This window comes from Choloepus didactylus, chromosome 14 (assembly GCF_015220235.1).
Source record: "Choloepus didactylus isolate mChoDid1 chromosome 14, mChoDid1.pri, whole genome shotgun sequence".
NCBI lineage: Eukaryota > Metazoa > Chordata > Mammalia > Pilosa > Megalonychidae > Choloepus > Choloepus didactylus.
Window position 1 is genome coordinate 74,754,670 of NC_051320.1, and position 21,985 is coordinate 74,776,654.

Genomic DNA, 21,985 nt, shown 5'->3' on the forward strand with positions numbered 1-21,985 from the left:
CTGCTCCCAAGGAGCTGAAATTCTAGTGGACAGGCAGAAAATAAACAAGCAAGATGGTTCAGATCGAAAGTTCTATGAAGGGCACCAAACAGAATGAGGTCACAGTGTGTGACTGGGGGACTAATTCATTAGGATGGTCATGGAAGGCCTCTCTGGAAGGACCCATTTGAGTCGGGACCTAAAGGAGCAGGAGCCAGTCATGCAATGACCCAGGGATCCACATTACAGGCAGGAGGTGTGGGACCCATGCTCTCAAGAGAGAGTTACCTTGGTGTATCCAAGAAACAGAAAGTCACGTATGCCTGCAACACGGAGAACAAGACAGAGCCTGGTGTGAGAAGAGGCTGGGGAGGAAGCAGTGACCACATCTGTTTCCTATCGATCATGATAGCGAGTTGGGATTTTCACATTAAACCCATGAGACACCTTTACATCAGGTGGGTGGCATTATCTGATCCATGACTGCTGTGTGGAGAGTCAATCACGGGGGTGGGGGGGTGTGGGGGCAGAGGCGGAAGTGAGGAGACTAGCGACTTCCGTGTGAGAGGAGATGGTGAGGGGGCCCCGTGTGACAGCAGTGGAGCAGGACATGGATGGATTTCAGAATATGTACTGGGGGAGACGGAACCAACACGACTTGTGATGAATAATCCACCCCTGAATAGCAGAACTGACTACGACATTTCCAGTTTTTTACCCAATGAAATACTGTCTTTTTCCAGTTCAATCATTATCACAAATCTTTCTCTTTCTCAATGTATCAGTGATAGCAGGGCACTTCTCAACCATTTATCACTTATAATGTTTTTTTCTACACAACTAAAAAGCTCTTGGCCACTGACATCCAAATAAGTCTTTAGTCATGGTCATTTGTATATTTATAGAGAGGAGAGAAGAGAGGACAGGGTGTTTCTTTGCAATGAAGTGCCCTTCTGCTCCCCACCCCCTCCCACAGTTGTCAATACTTCTGGGCATGCAGGGTATAAGACTGGGCTGTCCAGGCCTCCCCCTGTCCCTGCTGAGGCACACTGGGGCACCAAGGCCCAGTGAAGACTGTAGACCTGCATCTGAGCCATGGGTCTGCCACTTCTCTAAACAAAATACATCAGCTTCCCCAAAGGCCAGCGGGGATGTCAATTGTCACTGTGCAGAACCACTTACTCTCTGGCCTTTTTGATAAAAGTTTCCCAACCCTGTTCATCTGAGTCAAAATATTCGTAGTTCAAAAGCAACTATGGTATAGGATATTAGGAAAAGCAAAACAAAGAATTACTTGAAAAATTATAAACCTTATTAAACAATATGCATATTTATAAAGATGTCTTAGCATCTGTATGTATATATATGGAGAACTGTATATGCTCAGAGATGATGCGTGTTTCTGAAACTACCAATCCACTTCCTGCTGACCAGCATCTAAGACCAAGCTGCCTTCTTCCACTACCCTCCTCTGTTGATCTTGCCTTTTCTGTGTGGTTCTCCATTATCCGCTCCCTGGGTCTTTCACTGGGGGGGGGGAGGGGAAGGTTGATCAGGGCTCCTTAGATGCCTCTAGGGATTTCCAGTGTCTTCTGATCAAGGACCTGGAGTCTTTAACCACAGAACAAGCTCAGGGCTGCCATGAATGCCACCTACGTTTGTCTCTGTCCTTCTCAGGTTTCTATTTGCCTTTGTATACATACATGCAATTCTGAAATATCCCAACAATTCTGACTGTTATGACCCTTTAGGTGTTACCATGGTTAGAAGGTTATATATTGGTCTTCAGGGTTTCAGTCTGGAAAAAGGACAGCATTTGGGCAGAGTGTTGCCACAGGAGCCATTCTCAGAACTCAAGCGCCCTTTTCTCCAGAGCGATGGATCTGTATTTGGAATCTGATCCACTCACCATTAGAGGCCCCATCTATCCTAAATGCCACCCTCCATTTTGCATCCTCAAATAGCACACCCTATAATCTTAGAACATTGGAGAAGTACCGTTAGCCAAACGGCTCCAAGCACTGGTAATTGTGCATAGATCTGTCAGTGCAAAAGAGTGGAAAACACTGACCATTCATTACAAGTATTCTGTTTTAGGTCAGACTGTGCCACTACTAGCCTCAAGACCTTGGAGAAGCCACTTAATCTTATTTGAGTCTATGCTCCCTTATGTGTAAAATAGATTAGGTGTTCCCTACCTTTCCTTCTTTGTTGAATAGACTGTGAATTTATGGCTCAAATACACACCATATTTACTGTCATACTTTTCAGAGCTTGATATGTTATTAATAAATGCCCACCTTTTCAAATATGGCTTTACTATAATTTCTTCTGCAATCCGTCCAAGTGCCTAGCGCACACACCTTGGAACTCACATAGCATGAAGTCATCCTGGCTTGTCTCTTTGGCTCTGGCCCTTCTGACAATTCTTAACAAAGTATGTGCTCATTAGGTTTCTCAGGCATTATGTCCTTTCATATCATTGGTGACATTATATTGAGTTGGCAGCTCTGGTTGGAGACTCTTGCTCCCAAAGCCAAGTCAGCCAAGAATTAGCTCATTCTATCCCCAAATTGCTACAGATCTCCTCAGAGGCAGCTGAGCAATGTAATTTGATCAAGGTTAAGTACAATCCACCTCTCATCTTTTAACCCAAGTTGAAATTCTTTTATCTTTCTGTTTAATTCTGTGGCTTAATCCCAGATTAATGCCTCCTGTTCACTCTTACAAACGTCCACCAGCCTCCCTGTGGTCAACTCTCATTTGTCTGCCTGTGGCTGAGCCAAAGCACCAGGATTTCTCCTCCTCCTTCCTCCTGCAACACACTTCCAGGCCAGCTCCTTTCACCCTGTGCCAAAGAAATGCAAACTAAATCTAATATTAGCCTAATGAGAAAAAGCTATCTGCTGCCAAAGATTCACATAATGCATCCCAAAACCAAGTGCAAGCAATTATTCACTGTTTTAGATACTGGCACTGCTTCTCCCTTACATAACCCAGCAACCAAAATTTGCTGTGTTTCTCTCAGAGGGATAAAAAATATGTGTAGCTTTTAACCTTTTCCTTTGCCTAGCTGGCCAGATTCTCAGTGTAGCAGACTAAATTTTCTTTTCAATAAATACTTCATTTGTATCTTTAATGTTAGGGAAATTAAAAACACTACATTTAGAGCCTTTAGACTTAGATTTCAGTTCCATTTCTTTCAACTATTAGCTAGAAACAGAATTGGCAAGCCACTTAAATTTTTGGTCTTCTCAGCTGTAAAACAGGGGTACAAATTTTAAAAATAAAAGATATGGGAAAGGCATGCATATGTGAGGGACATTCAAAGAGCCAATAAGATTCTTGATTTTCATTATGACTTATTATAGACTCGGGAGAATTAGCATTGTGCCAGGGAAAAATAAGTACTATCCTGAAGAAAACCCTCATTTTACAGGCATAAAAACACAGAAAGGGGAGTTTTCTTGTGAGGGCCTAGAAAAGCAAGTCTAGAAGTCAAAAGTTTCTCATTTCCCAATGCTGTGTTTAGGCCACTTTTCAAGACACATCTCAGAATTCCAAAGTGGAGAACGGTCAGGATACAGTATGCTGATAGGCTGGTCTTTTTCAATAGCCAGAATTACCATGGAAGCTCAAATCCCAACCATCAGAATATTCAGGAATATCACTTTCAAATGAGATTCCTGAGTATTACAACATTTTCCTTATAAATGAAGTGCTTGTCCATCCAGGCCCAAGGACAAGTGTCAGAGAGAATGTTGACACAATTCCTTTTTTTCTTCTTAACTCCTATATCTAGAGAACTTCAATGGCTTCCTGCAGATTAGAAGAGCTCTGTCCAGTTGAACTTTCTATGTTGAAGGAAATGTTCTATATCTGTGCTGTCCCGTAGTAGCCCCTAGCCTCATGTAACTATTGAGGATTTGAAATGTGACTGGTAAGACTAAGAAAATAAATTTTTTCCCTTTATTCAGTTTTCATTAATTCAAATTTAAATAGCCATGCTTCGATCTGGAGCTATTCTTTAAACTCAACATATGGATAAGAGAGAGTGGGTGCACAGGTCAATCAACAAAGTCTGGTGAAAGACGTTTTCTTTTTTCCCTTCATTTCTTTCCTCTTTTTCTTTTTCTGTTAGTTCCTGGCATTCAAGGAAAGTTCTGTCATAACACTAGCTGGATACAATCTTAACAACAGATACCTCAGAGTATAAAGTCCAGAGAACAGACCTTAAAATATCAAAATTTTCAGGTTTCAACAAAATATTATAAAACATACAAGAAAACAGGAAGTGATGACCCAGATAATGGAGAGGATCAGACCTGGAACATTCCAGGCAAAGACTTATAAAATGGTCCTAAATATGCCTAAAGAGTTAAAGGAAAACATGGACAAAGAACAAAGAAAATGAGGAAAATGACAGATGAACACAAAGGGAATATCAACAGAGAGATGTAAATTATGAAAAGGAACCAAACAGAACTGAAGACCATAGCAACAGAAATTTAAAATTCCCTAAAGGGGTTCAACAGCAGATTGGAGCTGGCAACAGAAAGAATGAGAGAACCTGAATGCCCCAAAAAAGACCTATTACCTTTCACCAGGGTAACTGTGCATTGAGGAAAAGGAAAGGATCAGACATTTTGGGGATTAACAACCATCAGCTCAATCTTCTTGACCAAAAGGGGGACATGAAATGAAACAAAATAAAGCATCAGTAGCTGAGAGAATTAAATGGAGTTGAGGGGTCACTATGGAGGACATTCTTATGCACTATATAGATAACACTTTTTAGGTTTTAATGTATTGGAATAGCTAGAAGTAAATACATGAAACTATCAGACCCCAACCCAGTGGCCTTGATTCTTGAAGACAATTTTATGACAATGTAGCTTACAAGGGGTGACAAGGTGATTTGGAAAACCTTGTGGATCGCAATCCTCTTATCCAGTGTATGGATGGATGAGTAGAGAAATGGGGGCAAAAAAATAGGGTGGGGGGGTCGATTTGGGTGTTCTTTTTTCACTATTATTTTTTTATTCTTACTATCGCTTTTTCTGGTACAAGGAAAATGTTAAAAAAATAGATCAGGGTGATCAATGAACAACTATATGATGGTAATGTAATTGATTGTATATTTTGGATGATTGTATGATGTGTGAACAAATCTTATTAAAAAAAGGGAAATGAACAATGGGGGGAGGAAGGGAATGGGATGTTAAAATAAATGAATAAATATCAGCTTAGAAGTGATATTAGGCGGGGCAAGATGGCGGACTGGTGAGCTGTATGTTTTAGTTACTCCTCCAGGAAAGTAGGTAGACAGCCAGGAACTGCGTGGACTGGACACCACAGAGCAATCTGACTTTGGGCATACTTCATACAACACTCATGAAAACGTGGAACTGCTGAGATCAGCAAAATCTGTAAGTTTTTGCGGCCAGGGGACCCGCGCCCCTCCCTGCCAGGCTCAGTCCCATGGGAGGAGGGGCTGTCAGCTCTGGGAAGGAGAAGGGAGAACTGCAGTGGCAGCCCTTATCAGAAACTCATTCTACTGATCCAAACTCCAACCATAGATAGACTGAGACCAGACACCAGAGAATCTGAGAGCAGCCAGCCCAGCAGAGAGGAGACAGGCATAGAAAAAAACAACACGAAAAACTCCAAAATAAAAGCGGAGGATATTTGGAGTTCTGGTGAACATAGAAAGGGGAAGGGCAGAGCTCAGGCCCTGAGGCGCATATGCAAATCCCGAAGAAAAGCTGATCTCTCTGCCCTGTGGACCTTTCCTTAATGGCCCTGGTTGCTTTGTCTCTTAGCATTTCAATAACCCATTAGATCTCTGAGGAGGGCCCTTTTTTTTTTTTTTTTTTTTTTAAATCCTTTTTCCTTTTTCTAAAACAAGTACTCTAAGAAGCCCAATACAGAAAGCTTCAAAGACTTGCAATTTGGGCAGGTCAAGTCAAGAGTAGAACTAAGAGAGCCCTGAGACAAAAGGCAATAATCCAGTGGCTGAGAAAATTCACTAAACATCACAACTTCCCAAGAAAAGGGGGGTGTCCGCTCACAGCCATCATCCTGGTGGACAGGAAACACTCCTGCCCATCGCCAGCCCCATAGCCGAGAGCTGCCCCAGACAACCCAGTGTGACGGAAGTGCTTCAAATAACAGGCACACACCACAAAACTGGGCGTGGACATTAGCCTTCCCTGCAACCTCAGCTGATTGTCCCAGAGTTGGGAAGGTAGAGCAGTGTGAATTAACAAAGCCCCATTCAGCCATCATTTCAGCAGACTGGGAGCCTCCCTACACAGCCCAGCAGCCCAGAACTGCCCTGGGGGGACGGCACTCACCTGTGACATAGCACAGTCATCCCTCAACAGAGGACCTGGGGTGCACAGCCTGGAAGAGGGGCCCACTTGCAAGTCTCAGGAGCCATACGCCAATACCAAGGACTTGTGGGTCAGTGGCAGAAACAAACTGTGGCAGGACTGAACTGAAGGATTAGACTATTGCAGCAGCTTTAAAACTCTAGGATCACCAGGGAGATTTGATTGTTAGGGCCACCCCCCCTCCCTGACTGCCCAGAAACATGTCCCATATACAGGGCAGGAAACACCAACTACACACGCAAGCTTGGTACACCAATTGGACCCCACAAGACTCACTCCCCCACTCACCAAAAAGGCTAAGCAGGGGAGAACTGGCTTGTGGAGAACAGGTGGCTCGTGGACGCCACCTGCTGGTTAGTTAGAGAAAGTGTACTCCACGAAGCTGTAGATCTGATAAATTAGAGACAAGGACTTCAATTGGTCTACAAATCCTAAAAGAACCCTATCAAGTTCAGCAAATGCCACGAGGCCAAAAACAACAGAAAATTATAAAGCATATGAAAAAACCAGACGATATGGATAACCCATGCCCAAGCACCCAAATCTAAATACCAGAAGAGACACAGCACCTAGAGCAGCTACTCAAAGAACTAAAGATGAACAATGAGACCATAGTACGGGAGACAAAGGAAATCAAGAAGACTCTAGAAGAGCATAAAGAAGACATTGCAAGACTAAATAAAAAAATGGATGATCTTATGGAAATTAAAGAAACTGTTGACCAAATTAAAAAGATTCTGGACACTCATAGTACAAGACTAGAGGAAGTAGAACAATGAATCAGTGACCTGGAAGATGACAGAAGGGAAAATGAAACCATAAAAGAAAGAATGGGAAAAACAATTGAAAAAATCGAAATGGACCTCAGGGATATGATAGATAATATGAAACGTCCGAATATAAGACTCATTGGTGTCCCAGAAGGGGAAGAAAAGGGTAAAGGTCTAGGAAGAGTATTCAAAGAAATTGTTGGGGAAAACTTCCCAAATCTTCTAAACAACATAAATACACAAATCATAAATGCTCAGCGAACTCCAAATAGAATGAATCCAAATAAACCCACTCCGAGACATATACTGATCACACTGTCAAACACAGAAGAGGAGCAAGTTCTGAAAGCAGCAAGAGAAAAGCAATTCACCACATACAAAGGAAACAGCATAAGACTAAGTAGTGACTACTCAGCAGCCACCATGGAGGCAAGAAGGCAGTGGCACGATATATTTAAAATTCTGAATGAGAAAAATTTCCAGCCAAGAATACTTTATACAGCAAAGCTCTCCTTCAAATTTGAGGGAGAGCTTAAATTTTTCACAGACAAACAAATGCTGAGAGAATTTGCTAACAAGAGACCTGCCCTACTGGAGATACTAAAGGGAGCCCTACAGACAGAGAAACAAAGAAAGGACAGAGAGACTTGGAGAAAGGTTCAGTACTAAAGAGATTCGGTATGGGTACAATAAAGGATATTAATAGAGAAGGGAAAAATATGACAAACATAAACCAAAGGATAAGATGGCTGATTCAAGAAATGCCTTCACAGTTATAACATTGAATGTAAATGGATTAAACTCCCCAATTAAAAGATATAGATTCGCAGAATGGATCAAAAAAAATGAACCATCAATATGTTGCATACAAGAGACTCATCTTAGACACAGGGACACAAAGAAACTGAAAGTGAAAAGATGGAAAAAATATTTCATGCAAGCTACAGCCAAAAGAAAGCAGGTATAGCAATATTAATCTCAGATAAAATAGACTTCAAATGCAGGGATGTTTTGAGAGACAAAGGCCACTACATACTAATAAAAGGGGCAATTCAGCAAGAAGAAATAACAATCGTAAATGTCTATGCACCCAATCAAGGTGCCACAAAATACATGAGAGAAACACTGGCAAAACTAAAGGAAGCAATTGATGCTTCCACAATAATTGTGGGAGACTTCAACACATCACTCTCTCCTACAGATAGATCAACCAGACAGAAGACCAATAAGGAAATTGAAAACCTAAACAATCTGATAAATGAATTAGATTTAACAGACATATACAGGACATTACATCCCAAATCACCAGGATACACATACTTTTCTAGTGCTCATGGAACTTTCTCCGGAATAGATCATATGCTGGGACATAAAACAAGCCTCAATAAATTTAAAAAGATTGAAATTATTCAAAGCTCATTCTCTGACCACAATGGAATACAATTAGAAGTCAATAACCATCAGAGACTTAGAAAATTCACAAATACCTGGAGGTTAAACAACACACTCCTAAACAATCAGTGGGTTAAAGAAGTGATATTAATTCCAGGAGACCCAAAACATCACTGCAGTCCACCAGTCAGAGTAGGGGCTTATGAAGGTCAGGTGATCAATGGAGTTTATCTTGGGTCCATCTCACAGTAGATCCAGTGGATCCCCAGCCCAATTCAGTGTTTTTCTTTTCCTCAGTTCAATAATACATAATTGGAATAGACATACTCAGCAACTGGCAGAATTCCCATGCTGGTTCTCTGACTTGTGGAGTGGAGGTTATTATGGTAGGAAAGGCCAAATAGAAACCACTAGAACTTCCCCTGCCCAGCAAAATAGTAAATCAAAACCAATACCAGATTCCTGGAGGGATTTCAGAGATAAGTGCCACCATCAAGGACTTGAAGGATGTAGAGGTGGTGATTCCCACCACATCCCCATTCAATGCCCCTATTTGGCCTATGCAGAAAACAGATGGATCTTAGAGGATGACAGTCCCCAAAGGGCTCATGAAAAAAGTGGCCATGGTAGTAGGGATAGAGGTTATTCATGCGCTTAGCAACATGGACTTCCCCTCATCAAGCCTGACCTGGCTACAGCCACTGCTGTGTGCCCAATCTACCAGCAGCAGAGACCACCACTCAGGCCCTGATATGGCAACATTCCCCAAAGTGATTGTCAGCCTGCTAGCTGGAGGCAGGTTGATTACATTGGACCAGTTCTATCATGGAAGTGGCAGTGATTTGTTCTAACTAGAATAGACACATACTCTGGATAAGGATTTGCCTTCACTGCGCATAGTGCTTCAGCCAAAACTACCAGCCATAGACTTACAGAATGCTTTCTCCACCATCACGGTATGCCACACAGGACTGCTTCTGCTCAAGGACCCACTTCACAGCAAATGAAGTTGGAATGGGCACATGCTCAAGGAATTCACTGGTCTTACCATGTTCCCCATCATTATAAAGCAGCTGTATGAACAGAATGATGGAATGACCTTTTGAAGACTTAATTACAATGCCAGCTAGGTTGAAACACCTTGCAGGGCTGCAGCAATGTTCTCCACGAGGCTGTGTTTGCCCTAAATCAGCATTCACTACATGGGGTTGTTTCTCCCATAGCCAGGATTCACAGGTCTAGAAATCAAGGGCTGGAAATGGGAGTGGCACCGCTCACTATTTGTGCCAGTTTAAAACTGTTATGTACCCCAGGAAAGGTCATGTTCTTTTAATCCAACCTTGTGGGGTCAGACACATTGTGGGTAGGACCTTTTGATTAAATCATTTCCATGGAGGTGTGGCCCCACCTATTCAGGGTGGGTCTTGATTAGTTTAATGGAGTCCTTTAAGAGCTCACAGAGAAAAAGATCTCAGAGAAGCTGAAAGAGTCATTTTGGAGAGAAACTAAGATATGTAATCCAGAGTGTGCACCTGGAGAAGCTAAGAGCCGACACAGAACCAGATGCTTAGAGATGAAGACAAAAAGACATTTGGAGATGCTAAGCTAAGAAATGAAGCCCAGAATTTGCCCCAGAAAAGCTGAGAGAGGACCCCCAGATGCTTAGAAACACCCTGGGAGAACAAACAAGGTGCACAGAGGCTGAAAGAGAGAAGCTAAGAGAGACAGAAGCCCAGAGACATTTTGGAGAAAGTCATTTTGAAACCATAACCTGGGAGTAAAGAACCACCAGATCCCCTAGGACATCTCTTAATACTACCATGCCCTGTGATTAAAGTCAATGAAAAACTGCAACAACCCAATCCAGGAAGGACTACCAATGGCCCAGAAACATCAGTAATGCAAGTTTAGGTTGCTCCACCAGGCAAAGAATCAGGGCTAGCTGAGGTGCTTGCTGTGGGTAAAGAGAACACGGAATGGGTGGTAGAAGAAAGGAGTGATAAACATGAACTACGGACCATGTAACAAGTTACAGAAACAAGGACTGCAATGGTTATGAATACTTCTTCCTTGTTTTGTTATGAGTATGTACATATGTAAATAAAGCAAATTTCTTTATTTTCTTCCCCATCTTATCCCCTTATCATATGACATATGTTGTATTTAATATCATGTCATAGTATTTAAGTTATAGAATACCAAGTTTAAGAGTAAGTATTACCCAAGGACTTGAACCCTATTCTGGAGAGATTTACTATGTTTCTGGTTGTATGCAGGACAACTGAGTATTGTTAGGTGAAAAATATGACTTATTGTATTTTAGAGATTAGACATGGTTTAAGGTGATGTGTATGGCTGCCAAGTTGACAAGGGGTGGACTGTGATTGTTAGGTTCATGTATAACTTGGCCAGGTTATGGTGTCCAGTTGTTTGGTTAAGCAACCCCTGCCTGAATTGTTACTGTGAGGACATTTCATGGACTTAAATCATCAGTAAGTTGACTGCATCTATGGCTGATTACATCTACAATCAACTGAGAAGATTGCTTTCAACCATGAGTCATTTCATTCGATCAGCTGAAGGCTTTAAAATGAGCAGTGACGGTTTCAGCAGTCAGAAGAGAGAATTTCCATCTCTACCTCGGCCAGTAAATTTCTCCTGGGGAAAACCTTCATCAGAGTTCCCAGCTTGCAGCCTGCCTTATGGAATTTTGATTTGTGCATCCCCATAGTCATGTGAGACATTTTTTTTTTTAAACTGTCAGTTCTGTTGCCCTAGAGAACGTTGGCTAATACAGAGAACTAATGCAAAATGAATGTAAGGTTTCTGTTTGGACTGAAGGAAAAGTTCTAGTAATGGATGGTGATAAGGGTTATCACTACATTGTGAATGTGATTAATCCCATTGAATTGAATGCTTGGGAAGAGTTGGGATAGGAAGATTTATGTTATATATCTGTTTCCACAATTAAAATAAAGAAAGACATAAACTAAAGAAACAATGACAATTAAATGCAACACATCATACTGGATAGTATCTAAGAATGGAGGAGAAATGACTCAAAATGACATTATTGGGATATAAGAAAAATTGGAATATGGAATATAAGCCTTATACCAATGTTAAATTTCTTGAACTTGATAACTGCACTTAAGGTGATTACATTATTGAATATTCTTGTTTGTAGAAAATGCACAATGAGGTGTCATGCTTTCAAGGATTATCATGTGTGCAAACTGCCCTCAAAAATCACAAAATAGATGATCGATAGATAGTTACATACATACATAGATGATAGATGGAATGATATGGCAAAGATGGCAAAATGTTAAAATTGATGGATCTGGATATCTGCATGGGTATGTTAGAGTACTCTATGGGGTTTGTATTGTTTTTGCAACTGTCCTGTAAGTTTGAAATTAATTCAAAATTAAAAAATAATAAATAAATTATAAAAAAATTTTTTTAAGTCACATTTGGCTGATGGCTACCATATTGGACAGTCCAGGTACAGAATAAATCCACACTCCTCACCCCTGCATTTAAATCCCATACACCTCGGCCCCTATCTACTGTTCCAACCTAGGATTCTACAATACAAACCCTGACTGTAATGAGGTTCATGCAGAACACACCTGAGCAGCTCTGCTACCACACCCTGTCTCGAGAGGCTTTAGACTTCATTGCTATGGGTGCCTTCCATTCTTGATGCTATGTATTTGACTCTTACCCATATTTCACAGTGCAGGTCAAGTTTCTCCTCTGAAGGAGTACACTCCTTGGCAGTCCTGTCCCTACTGCTCTGAGTAAAGTCTGGGCCTGTCTGGGAAGGACTGTAATTTCTCACAGGTCTGTTTCCTTGGAAATTCTGTGTGGAATTATACCTGGCCCAGGGGTGGGCCATCAGTTGACCTTGGATATACATGACTAGAACAGTATAAAAAATTGGTGGGAAACAGAGACGGTGCCTTCTCTGTTTCATCTTGAATGTCTTCTGTAGCCGCTGTGCATGCCCTATGTGGGTTAAGCGGGCAAAAGAAGCTGTGTACCTGGATAACTTCTGGGCCTTGCAATGAGATGAAAATGCTGTACCTACTATATCTCTAGCCTTGTATCCATCTATCTGTAAAGCTAAGTAAGTATAGTTTTGTGTCTTGAACTTATAACCACAGCTGTGGGGTCACACGTACACTCTCTCTGGATCCCTTGTACTCAAACAAATTTAGAACTTAATTTGGTAAATATCTTTTGCAGATCCATATTTCAATTAGACTGACTGCTGCTCAATAAGGCTCAAAAGTGAGCTTCGTTTTCTATCAGTTTCTCCTTGGCCTGTGATAGCTGTGAAGGCAATCTGTGGCACAGATAACCCCCTTCTAGAATTAGGGTTCTGAGTGTTTTGAGGAATTGGGGACAAGGGTCCCATAATCACTTTCTAGGCTACAGAAGCAAGAAAGACTTTTTCCAAGAACAGAAATATACATGTATTTTTAAATTATAAAGCAATAAAAATTTCATGGTCAAGTTAGTAGATTTAACACATGCTATAATCACTGCCCCACCCCCAACCTTGGGTTCTTGAAACTTACAGATACTAGAAAATACATTTTTACATATTTTAAATTTATAAAAAGCCAAGCTCGAAATCAAAGAGGAGAAATTCTCTAGGTGTCAGAAGGAAGAGAAAACCTCAGTAACAAGGAAGAATGGTGTTCACCAGCCTTCTGGGGATCTGGAGCAGCTGACATGTCCACGGATGGCTCCCAGAGACCGACAAGGCCAGGACTCACAGAGGCTGAGTCCGTGAGCATGGCAGGGAGCTGGAACCAGGTTCTTACAATGGGAATGGGGGGTGCTGGGGGAGGGCTTGATTTGCATAATCAGAAACTGAGGAGACAGAACAAGTTGAAGCATTAATGCAAACCTGGTCAGAGCTGTTGCATCCTCAAAGTTCAGGTAGAAACTGATGCAAAAGCACCTCAACAAATGGCCTCCTCCACCCCAGGTGCACAACTTGGCAAATATACTTACCAGAAAGAATTAGAAGATGTGAGAAAATTCAGCACCTAAAGGGCAGAATACTGACCCAATAAACAGGAAAAGTCGTAACTGAGCCACTGAAGTTAATAGGACAATCTGAAAAGGGTTTTAAAATACATATGCTTAAAAGGATGTGTATCTTATTAAAAACAAACAAAACAGAAGTGGAGGAAGTGAAAGTTTTCCCCATAACCCCATCTCTAGATATAACTGCTGCTCAAATTGTGGAGGAAATCCTTCCTGATTTGGTGATGCATTCACACAGAGAAAGACAATTTTACATAAATGGGAACATAAATATATACACTGTGCAATAATCTGTCCTCCTCCTCTCCCCGCTCTAAAATATTATCACACGTTTTTCCACATAACTACACATTGGTTTCCCTTATGTTTCTAAAGGAGGAATTTTATTTCATTGCACGGACATACACTGTTGCTTTAGTGAGTGTCATATGAGTGAATATTTAGGTAATTTCTCATATTTTAAACTTATAAATTGTGCTACAGTGACTTTCCTCCTGGAGCCATCTTTGCACACCTGGATGATTATTTCCTTCGGACAAATTCCTAGCAATCCTAGTGATGGAAGTATTGGCTCAGAAATGACACAGGTTTAAAATTTTGATAACTAGTATCACTGTCCCCTAGAAAAACTCTACCAATTTATACTTATCAAATGGCTTTAGTCACATAAATTTCTGGCCAGAGATTTCCTTTAAATAACATCTAGGTAATTTTAAAGAAGCTTAAGTTACCAGAAATTCAATTATTTATCCACACAAAAAAATAAGACGCCTCACAACTCCCATGACCCTCTGGTGCTATAGAACAGAAAAATTAAATGTAGGCCAGCATGGAGGCAAGACGGCAGTGGCATGACAGAGCTAAAATTCTGAGGGAGAATAATTTCCAACCAAGAATACCTTATCCAGCAAAGCTCTCCTTCAAATTTGAGGGAGAGCTTAAATTTTTCACAGACAAACAAATGCTGAGACATTTTGCTAATAAAAGACCTGCCCTACTTCAGATACTAAAGGGAGCCCTACTGACAGAGAAACAAAGAAAGGAGAGAGAGATATAGAGAAAGCTTCAGTACTAAAGAGATTCAATATTGGTTCATTAAAGGTCAATAAGAGAGAGAGGGAAAAAATATATCTGACTAACATAAACCAAAGGATAGGATGGCCGATTCAAGAAATACCTTCACAGTAATAAAGTTGAATGTAAGTGGATAAAAATCCCCAATTAAAAGATATCGATTGGCAGAATAGATCAAAAAATATGAATCATCAATATGTTGCATGCAAGAGACTCATCGTAGACACAAGGACGCAAAGAAATTGAAAGTGAAAGGATGGAAAAAATATTTCACGCAAGCTACAGCCAAAAGAGAGCAGGAATAGCAATATTAATCTCAGATAAAATAGACTTTAAATGCAAGGATGTTATAAGAGTCAAAGAAGGCCACTACATACTAATAAAAGGAGCAATTCAACAAGAAGAAATAACAATCATAAATGTTTATGCACCCAGTCATGGTGCCACAAAATACGTGAAACAAACACTGACAATGGATGGAAGCAATGGATGGTTCCACAATAATTGTGGGAGACTTCAACACATCACTCTCTCCTATAGATAGATCAACCAGACAGAAGACCAATAAGGAAACTGAAAACCTAAACAATCTGATAAATGAATTTGATTTAATAGACATATATAGAACATTACATCCCAAATCACCAGGATACACATTCTTCTCTAGTGATCACGGAACTTTCTCCAGTATAGACCATATGCTGAGATGTAAAACAAGTCTCAATAAATTTAAAAAAACTTAAAATTATTCAAAGCACATTCTCTGACCACAATGGAATACAATTAGAGGTCAATAACTATCAGAGACTTAGAAAATTCACAAACACCTGGAGGTTAAAAATGAGGGGAGATGAAAACATTCCCGGATAATCAAAAGCTGAGGGACTTAATCACCAGTAGATCAGTCCTATAAAAAATGCTAAAGGGAATTGTGCAGGCTGAAAGGAAGGGACACTAAACAATTGACGGAAACCACATGAAGAAATAAAGATTTCCAGTAAAGATCACATGGTAAATACAAATACCAATACTACTGTATTTTTGATTTGTAACTCCACTATTTACTTCCTACAGGATCTAAAATATATAAAGTGGAATGATAAATCAGTGGTTTTGGACTCAATGTAAAATACGTAATTTTTGACAAGAACTACATAATGGTGGGGAAATGGAGGAGTATACGAACATAGTTTATGTGTCCTATTGAAGTTAAGTTGGTATCAAAGAAAACAAGATTGTTATAGATTTAGGATGTTAAATTGAAGCCCCACGGTAAACACAAAGAAAGTATCAGAGAATATGATCATAGAGATGAAAAGTAGAGTATAGAAGTGGGGGAAGGGGCAATGGGGAGTTAATAAGAAATGAGTGTAGGGTTTCAGTTTGGGGTGAAGGGAAATTTCTAGTAATGGATGGTGAGAAGTTGATGGCATTGCAACATTCTAAATGTGATTAATTCCACTAAGTGGAATGCTTGGGAGGGGATGGAATGGGAAGATTTATGCTGTATATATATTTCCACAATTGAAAAAAAAAGACAGTCTAAATAGATAATGACAATTAAATGCCATAGATGATCCTGGGGGAGATCTAAGAATAGAGGAGAAAAGGCTCAAAAGGACACAATTGGGACATAAGAAAAAAATGAAATATAGAATATAAGCTTTTTATCAATGTTAAATTACTTGAACTTCTTAACTACACTTAATGTGATTACATAAATGAATATTCTTATTCATAGGAAATGTATATGTGAATTATATTATTTGTTCAAGGATGTGTGCAACTTGCTCTCATATGTTCAGAAGACAGAGCAATAGATGATGGATGATAGGGAGGAAGAGAGGGAGAGAGGGAAAGAAAGAAATGGTAAAGTGACAAAATATTAAAGTCGGTAGATCTGGGTATTGGTGGAGGGGGGTTGGGGTAGGCTGGAGTTCTGTGTATGGGGTTTGTATTATTTTTGCAACTGTCCTGTAAGTTTGAATTTATTTCAAAATAAAAAGTAAAAAAAAAAAAAAAAATGTATTTGCACATGCACAGAACAAGTTTATATTGTCTGTGGTCCAGAAACTTCAGGGTATGAGATGCTACTGGGGTCCACAGTGACTGCACTGTGGTATTTAATTTTAATTCTATCCCCACCAGATTCCACCACTGGCATCTAGTCCTGTGTTCATCCCAAAATATTTGACATAAGTGTGAAAAGCCCCAGAACTCCCTTTCAATCCCCTTGGCTTCAAGGTTTCATTGTAGATGATTCGGATGAACTCTAGTGGATCTGGCTTCTAACATATGGTTTTTTCTTGAGGAAGGTTTATTGTACACTACTAAATTCTCAGTAAAGTATGCTTTCAGCAAAGCAAATATAAAGGGACCTAGAGACAAATGCTACTGACATTAAAATTCAGAATTTACTACAATATTACATATTCAAAATAATTTTGAAGTAATCAAATCATATTAGATTTGGATCAAAATTTGTTATATTTCCAATCTGTTTTGCAAATAAAAGAGATATAATATGGAAATATTTAATTAAAGTTGAATTGAAAATTAGACATATATCAATTATTAATTTGTGTTTTTTCCTCCACTCTGATCTTTAATATTTTAAGCATCCTTTTGTACAGACGCTTTCAGGAAAACTCTATTTATCTTCCATGTTGAAGAAGGCTCATAAGATTAAGAGGGTTTTCTCCCTCACTCTTTCAAGTTGCCTGTGTAGCACCATAGATTGATCAGATTTAGATGTAATAATAGGGCTCACCAAATTTCAACATTGCTCACAAACCAAACGTCAATGACCATCAACTAATTTCCTAGGAGTAGCAATTTCCTTCAGATAAAATGTCGAGTGCAAAATATCTGCAATATCTTCCTGGCTAATCATTCCCCACTCCCTGCAACATACACTCCCACTGACATATAGACACACACAATTAAGGCCATCAGTTTTTAATTACCCACATTGAAGAAGGGAAGCTAATTATTTGAAACCATAGATAAAGCAAAATAATTCTTCCCATTTGATTTTGGAAAACATTATTGGGGAGGGGAATGTATTGTATGACAGCACAGTGACCTGTCTATTTAATAGTTTTTGGGGGGGCAGTGACTGCAACATTTGCTTCCTGAGGCATGCACACATTCATTCATTCACTCAACAAATGCTTGAAAGAAACTTCCTTAAAGAGAAAGCACAAAGGGAAAACCCACATGCCATATGAGACTAAAATGAGCACACCAATATGAACATCTTCAGCACAGTTCCCCCCCAACTTGAACATGTTAATTGGTTTCATAAAAATCTATACATGCCAGTACCATTGTGGAAAGTCTTTGTAAGAGATTGCCTTTAGTGAAGAATCACCCTCATCCACGTTCTTGTGTGTCTTTTCTGATGAGGATTTTGTCAATTTATGATACCTACATGTAGGCTAAAGATTGACAAGCACACAGTATCCTGCATCTTTCATTAGTTAGAGTCCTGTTTGCCATTGTCCATCTCACAGGATTGTTATGGGTACACAGTAAGCCAGTATATTCAAGAGTAAAAATGTCAAGTTACTATTATTAACTAACAGTGTTTGTCAGCAAAATCCCCTCATAATTGTGCAGCACTGGCCATTTTACAAAATGCCTCTGCATGTACAGTATCATTTGATGGGAGGGGTAGTTTTTATGATATCCATTCTATAGATGATGAATCTGAGGCTCAGAAAGTTATCTGACTTACCCAACACCATAAAGTGTTAACCAGAAGCCGAACAGACAAATATTTTAGCTTTATGGCAAAGGCATTCTTCTCCAAAAAAAAGGCTGGCCACAGATGTGTTTCAACTTCACTCCAGAGGGGATGCAGTCAATATTTTAATTCATTATTACTTACAATTGAGACACAGCACTCATTTAACCTAAGATACAATGGTAATTTGTGAAAGTCCTATCAGTTCTTCCCTATGGCTGGACCACGAAATAGCAAAGGAGCAGCTTCAGTATCTCCTTAATTAATTGGATTATACTCACCTTAGCTGTCTCTGCTTCTGCATGCAGTCGTTTGGGGGTTCCTTTCTGGTCAGGCACCTTCTGGATAGTTTTGTTTTTAATGGATTGAGATTCAACACCTTCACCTTCAATTTGCAGTTTAATACCTTCGGCGCGGGCAGGGTGATCAATACCCCGTGGATTCAAACCGCAGTGAAGAGCTTGGAAACAGGAACAAATGCAACTCAGAAACAAATCGTATACGGAAAATGTCCAAGACAGAAAACATTTCATCACGCCTAAGTGGGAAGAAACAAGGCAGCTGCGAGATGAGAGGTGGTCACGGGAAATAACATGGTGAGGTGGGAGCAAGGCACAGTGGGAAACCCTGATGTTACATAGACTTAAATGAAAATCCAGAAACCATCAGTTGCCAGTTGTTTGAGGAAGTTACTAATCTCCATTTTACAGATGAGAAAACCAAATCAGGCAATTTCATTACTGCTTCCACATGGGCAATTATTTCAATACCTACAGTTTAGCTTACATCTCTGCCTCCATCTGGAAAAGAACATATTCACTCCCCCTTCTGAATCTTCTTGATCCTTCAAACATCCACTTGAGGACACCCTCTTGCATGCATTTGGCATATATTTATTGAGCATTTACTATGTGCTATCCTTGGGTTAGGTCCTGGAAATATGAATTTATATATGACAGATGTTGCCTTCAAAGAACTCACAATCAAACAGAAGAGGCAGAGAAAATAGTGATTTCAAAACAGAGTTATCATGGGCTTACCCAGTGGCTTCCTATTTTTTTATAACTTACTCCCTCCATATCCTCTAACATGGATACTCCCACAGAGTCAATCTAAAGTCCTTTTCTGAGGAGATTTATTCATTCAACAAATACTTACTGAATCACTCCTATGTGCTGGGTATTGTAAAAGAAAGCATTAAAGGAAACCATACACCACACCTAGATGATTCATGAAGCACCGTGTGTGTGTGTGTGTGTGTATGTTTTGAGGTCTCTGGTAGTAAATTACCTCAACTCCCCATGCCCCCAACTCTTCAAAATTAATTAAACACCCCCTTATCTTTGGTCTCAGGGATTTAAGGCCAAAAATCTTCAATTCCCTTCCATCTCCCTCAGGATTATACTTCATCAATAGTCACCTACCCAACATCCGCAGTTTTTCCCTTTCTCAGCACCCTTCCCTTTCAGCCAGCTTCACAATTTAAAATCCTTCCCTTTACTCGGCACCCCATCCAGGTTATGGGCCTCTCTTCTTCTCCTTTGCCAGGCTTCTGAAAGAATATTTTATACCTGAAGGATGAGGGAAGGATTCCCAGAAGATGTGAGGTGTTCCCTTCCCACTCGCCATTAACTCTTTAACTGGTACCATCCATTCCCATGGCGTTTTATACAATCTGGATGTCAGCAACCCTCAAATTTTAACTCCACCTTAGACCTCTCCTATAAGCTGTAGACATAAGCAAAATTGTTACCAACATCTCAATTTCGATGCCTTACAGACGTCTTAAGCTTAACACATTCAAAACCGAACCCCTGGTATTCCCACACAAAAAAATATTATGCCTTCTCCAGTCTTCCCCAATTACTTACACAGAAACCAAAGAGTCGTCCTTCACATCACTCTCTCCGTGATTCAACCCATCCCTTCCATTCATCACCAAGTCCAGTAAACTGTACCTCCAAAATACTGCTCAAATCCATCCACTTTGCTCGGTCTGCACCACCACCACCCTGGCCCAAGCTACTTACATCACTCCCACATCTAGACTGCTGAGTAGCCCCAGTGTTACCATGAACACCTAAATCCCATAAAAAAATTAAAAATAAAAAAAAATAAAAACTATGTTCAGATCATGATTCTCTTCCCTTAAATTTTCTAATGGCTTCCTTTTGCACATGGATAAATCATTATCTGTCCCTTTACTGTACTAACGTTCCAACTTCATCTCCCACTTCATCCCTCAGTCACCACACTCTGACCACACGCTTCCTTTTCTCTGCCTTGAATTCACCAAGTTGCCTCCCACCTCCTGGACTTTATGCAGGATATTTCTTTGCCCTTCTTTACCTAACTCCTACTCATCCTTCAGGTTTTGACTTAAGAGTCACTTCCTCAGATATGCCTTTCCTTAATCCCCTTCCTCATCCCCACTGCTTCTCCCACCCTGAGTTAGAGCAGGTGCCTGCAATAGTAAGGACTCAACAAACATTCTATGAATGATCTAAAACACGATCATGCAAAGATCCAGATGCATGTGATCTTATTTCTATAATTTTATATGGAAATTATCTGTGAACTTCTTTTCTCCTGGTCTCTAAACTTCCTAAAGCCAAGGACCAGCCTATTTCATGTGCACAGTAGGCACTGGACATGATCAGCTCATGACTCCTCCCTCAGTCTTTGTGCTGGATCTCAAATAATTTTCCTGAGAAACTCTGTGGGATATAATTACATTTCTCCCACAGATAAAGGAAATGTGGTTCAAAAGGATTATGGTCACAAAAGGTCACACAGGTGTCTGATCAAGGTCACTTAGGTCCTGTATTACTTAGGATACACAGGATTTCAAATTACAGGCAAGCAAACCTAAACTGGATTAAACAGTAGGTAAAGTCAGTATGTTTCATAACAGGAAGTGCCATAATGATACAGACTTCAAGTCAAATAGATTTGGCAGCTCAACATTCTCGGCAAGGTCCTTGGCTCATTGCATCTCCCCATTCCACTATCCTCAGCACCAGCTTAATCCTAAACCTGAGTCCCCTCATAGCTACTGGAGCTGCAAGCTTCTCGTTCTCATTCACCACTGGGGAAAGCATGGCTGAACAAGTTTCTCCTTCCCTCAATCCTCCTCCAAACTTTCCTCTTCTCTCGTTGGCCAGAAGTGAGGTTCATTCATTACTGAACCTAAACACTGGCAATGGATACAGGATTATCCTGAGACCAACTGACCTTCAGCCAAGATCAGCTCCCAAGCCACTTTGCTGCTATTCAACAGGACAGGGGCGGAATGGATGATGAGGGAAAAGACTGGGATGCCCACTTCCGGCAGCAGTGAAGAGAAAACTTAGTCCAAGCCTGTGAGCACCTGAGGGTAATTACTGTTAATACGAATCAGCTGCCCCATCTCCCAAGGACTAGCCTACTGATAGTGAATATTCAATTAAATATACTAAAATCGTGATTATTTTTAAAAGTGTGCTTGTGTGGGGCGATGGGGGATTGGCATGGAAAGGTTTCAGACAGTAATGAGAAAAATAAAAAAGTTACAACTTTGA

General features: G+C 40.3%; 1 protein-coding gene across 3 annotated transcripts in view; it reads right to left on the reverse strand.

Annotated features, from left to right (window-relative positions):
* SAMD12 (sterile alpha motif domain containing 12) overlaps positions 1-21,985 on the reverse strand; it is a 449,252-nt gene that overhangs the window by 373,796 nt on the left and 53,471 nt on the right. For all 3 annotated transcript variants that reach the window (XM_037802733.1, XM_037802735.1, XM_037802734.1), the window contains one exon: positions 18,707-18,885. In XM_037802733.1, the coding sequence (XP_037658661.1) occupies positions 18,707-18,885 (179 nt within the window). The remainder of the gene's footprint in view (positions 1-18,706; positions 18,886-21,985) is intronic.